A 4,240-nucleotide genomic window follows, 5' to 3' on the forward strand; every position below is an offset into this window, starting at 1 on the left:
ATTTACCGGATGTCACTTGGTGAGTGTCAGTATTTATAGATTGTTCCTCGGTGAGTGTCAGTATTTAGACGATGTTCCTTGGTGAGTGTCAGTAATTACAGGATGTTACTAGGTGAGTGTCAGTATTTATAGATTGTTCCTCGGTGAGTGTCAGTATTTAGACGATGTTCCTTGGTGAGTGTCAGTAATTACAGGATGTTACTAGGTGAGTGTCAGTATTTATCGATTGTTCCTGAGTGAATGTCAGTATTTAGAGGATCTTCCTGGGTGAACTCAGTTTTTTCAGGATATTCCTGGTTGAGTGTCAGTATTTATAGGATGTTCCTGGTTGAGTGTCAGTATTTACAGGATGTTCCTGGTTGAGTGTCAGTATTTACAGGATGTTCCTGGTTGAGTGTCAGTATTTACAGGATGTCCCTGGGTGAGTGTCAGTATTTACAGGATGTTCCTGGTTGAGTGTCAGTATTTACAGGATGTTCCTGGTTGAGTGTCAGTATTTACAGGATGTCCCTGGGTGAGTGTCAGTATTTACAGGATGTTCCTGGTTGAGTGTCAGTATTTACAGGATGTTCCTGGTTGAGTGTCAGTATTTACAGGATGTTCCTGGTTGAGTGTCAGTATTTACAGGATGTTCCTGGTTGAGTGTGACTATTTACAGGATGTTCCTGGTTGAGTGTAAGTATTTACAGGATGTTCCTTGTTGAGTGTCAGTATTTACAGGATGTTCCTGGTTGAGTGTCAGTATTTACAGGTTGTTTCTAAATTAGTGTCAGTATTTGCTGGATCTTTCCATTTGTGTGTCAGTAATTATACGTTATTCTCAAATGATTCTCACTCTTTACAGGATGTTCCTTTGTGCGTGTCAGTGCTTGTGGGATGCATAAACTTTGTTTGTATTCCCGTTAGTTTAAAATCTGAGAAGTTATCTAATCGACGTGTTTAAAGTCATAAATGGATTGAATCGGGTAGATACCGACAAATGTTTTCTATTCTGGTGGAATCCAAAAGTAGAGGGCAAATTATTCCATTTAGGAGCGAAATCAGGAGGCACTTTTTGACCCAACGGGCAGTGGAAACCTTGAACACTCTTCCCCAAATGGCTGTGTGTATTGGGTCAATTCACATTTTCGAGACTGAAATCGATAGTTTTGTGTTTATTAACAAATTATATGGATCAAAAGGGCGGTAAAGGAGTTGAGATGTCGATCAGCCATGATCTTATTGGATGGTGAACAGACTCGAGCGGCTTAATGGCCCACTCCTGGTCCTTTGTTCTAGATTCGCATTGACTTATTGTTATAGAACCTGTACTTACCAACGCACTCGGGCTTTGCCTGAATGGGCACGCACCCTGGTAACCCTGTAAATATTGACTCACCCACCCATGTAAACACTGACACATTCTGGCGTCTGCCTGAATATGTACAAGCTCTGGTACTGTTTCGTTCGGCCTCAGCTGGAGTATTGTGCCCAATTCTGGTAACCATACTTTAGAAAGTTCGTCAAAGAAAGAGTGCAGAGGCCATTGGCTAAAATGGCAGCAGGGATGAAGGGTTTCATTATGTGGAGAGACTAGTGAAGCTGGGATTGTTCACTTAGAGCAGAAAAAGCCATGGGGAGATTTAATAAAGGCCTTCAAAATAATGAGGGGTGTTGAGAGAGTAAACAAGTAGAAACTGTATCCACTGGCAGGAGGATCGGTAACCAAAGGAACGGATTTAAGATCATTGGGAAATGAAGCAGGGGGAGATGAGGAGATTTTTTTTTCATGCAGCGAGTTGTTATGATCTGGAATGCGTTGTCTGAAAGGTGGTGGAAGAACATTTAACAGTTGCTTTCAAAAGGTATTTGGATATATACTTGAAAAGGAAACATTTTCAGGGCTATAGGGAAAGGGCAGGGGAGTGGGAATAATTGGATAACTCTTTCAAAGAGCCGGCACGGGTACGGTGGGCCGAGTGTCCTCCTTGTGTGCTCTAAGATTATATTACTGTATGAAATACTGACACTGTCCACCGACCCTTGTCTGGAGACTGAATGAAAACATCAACATTAATGGGGGACTTAGTGACTGTACCAAATTTTCAGGGGTTTCAGGGATTATACCACATTAACACGGGATCCGGAGACTGTAGGAATATTGAAAGTTGGATCTATGGACTTCCCAAATGTTTATAGGGGCGCCTAGAATCTGTTGCCTTACCTACAAGAGTTAAAGGGACGGTACATAGAAACACAAAAACATAGAAAATAGGAGCAAGAGTCGGCCATTCGGTCCTTCGGGCCTGCTCCGCCATTCAAAATAATCGCCGCTGATCGTCCAACTAAGTCCCCTGTTCCCGCTTTATCCCCATATCCCTTGATTAAAAAGTGGGTCCACAGGTTATGACAATATTTACTTTGGAACCACGGATTGTATTAATATTTACACGTGGATCAAAGGCTCTACCAATATTTAGAGGGGGATGTGATTCATTGGAAACCTATTATCTTTCATGTGTAATTTAATCCCGTTCTTTTATTCAATTCTCAATCCACTCCTGATTCCAGCAGAAATCCCTGTTTGTTTCTCTATTTCCCAGTCCAATCACTATTATTATATTTAAACTCTGTCTCCAGTCGAAAGCCGTATCACAAGTATAATAATCAGGTCCATCAATGGATGCAGTAATAAAGCAGCAAATTTCACCCCGAACTCCATCAAACTGCTGCTTTTGCTCCCAGCCTGATGTATAATTTCCCTGTTTATTTCCCTTCCTTACAGTTAACTTAGTGACGATTGTGATCCTATCCCAAGGAAAGTGCGGTCTCTCCAAATGTGTCACTCGCTACCTGGTGGCCATGGCAGCGGTGGATCTACTGGTCGTTTTCATCGATCTGATATTGAGACAGATTCCGATTGTTTATTTCGAACAATTTATTTTCCTGTACGACATCCGCGTGTGTAATATCCACGCCGTCCTGCTTTATGCAGCGACAGACTGTTCTGTCTGGTTCACCGTCACTTTCACCTTTGATCGATTTGTGGCCATTTGTTGCCAGAAACTGAAAACTAAATATTGCACCGAGAAAACGGCGGCTGTGGTTCTGGGAACAGTGACTGTGCTGAGCTGTTTGAAGAACATCACCTGGTACTTTATGTTATCGAGTGGGTATGCTCTTGGCAACCTTCCCTGGTTTTGTGCTGTAGACGGTCGTGTTCAATATTCCCGGGTGTGGGGAGCAATCGAACTCAGTCATTATATTCTAACCCCGGGGGTCCCATTTGTTCTGATTCTGCTGCTCAATGTTGTAATCGTCAGACACATTGTAGTGGCCAACAGAGCCCGCAGGAGACTCCGGGACCACAGCAGTGAAGAGAGTCCCAGTGACCCAGAAATTACGAGTCGAAGGAAGTCCATTATTTTACTGTTCGTCATCTCGGGGAATTTCATTCTGTTATGGGCGATGTTTATGTTGTATTCTATATGGATGCGGGTGTTGGATTTCGTCGGTGCGACTGTAATTCCGCCTATCGCTCTAATGGAACTGGGATTCATGCTCCAGCTCCTGAGTTGCTGCACAAACACTTGTATTTATGCTGTGACCCAGACTAAATTCAGAGAGCAGTTGAAGAAAATGCTTAAATATCCCTTTTCTCTAGTTGTTAAAATCATTAAATGATGAGCAGAACAGAACAATTCCCAGCATCAGAACTCAATCCTCTTTAATATTCTGTCCGACCCGCTCCGCCCCGGTGTTCTGTGATATCGAGATATTGGGGTCAATCGGCTGTGACACTGAACCAGTCCAAAATGCGATCATCGGTTCCCAATTTGAATGGAGGTTTGCGGACGATCACAACCTCTGAGGTCCCTGCGGTGGCTCTTGAATGGGGCCGGGAATTTCACTACTGCTTCCTGTCGAGACATTGTGGGTCTGGCCAATCGTTGGAAGGTGTTTTAAATTATTGAAGGAAATTATCAATTAAATGTTCAGTTACATGACGGAAGACTCCTTTGAATATCAGCCAACTTAAATAGACAACAAGTGAACATTTACAAGAAACACCCGGTAAACATTAACAGACTCAAGGAAACACGCTGTAAACTTTCACAGTCGCACAGAATGGCCCTGTAAATAAATTCCGTCTCACAGAAACACCCTGTAAATATTAACATTCACAGAAACAACATGTAATCATTAAAAGTTTCACAGAAAAACCATATAATTATTAACATTCTCAGAAACACCCTGTAAA

General features: G+C 42.5%; 1 protein-coding gene across 1 annotated transcript in view; it reads left to right on the top strand.

Moving 5' to 3' along the window:
- Positions 1-3,663, top strand: part of LOC137315190 (probable G-protein coupled receptor 139) — a 31,071-nt gene extending 27,408 nt beyond the window's left edge. Inside the window, exon 2 of the mRNA XM_067980068.1 lies at positions 2,765-3,663. Coding sequence (XP_067836169.1) covers positions 2,765-3,663 — 899 coding nt within the window. The remainder of the gene's footprint in view (positions 1-2,764) is intronic.
- The last annotated feature ends 577 nt before the right edge of the window (positions 3,664-4,240 follow it).

Source organism: Heptranchias perlo, unplaced genomic scaffold (assembly GCF_035084215.1).
Source record: "Heptranchias perlo isolate sHepPer1 unplaced genomic scaffold, sHepPer1.hap1 HAP1_SCAFFOLD_54, whole genome shotgun sequence".
Classification (NCBI taxonomy): domain Eukaryota; kingdom Metazoa; phylum Chordata; class Chondrichthyes; order Hexanchiformes; family Hexanchidae; genus Heptranchias; species Heptranchias perlo.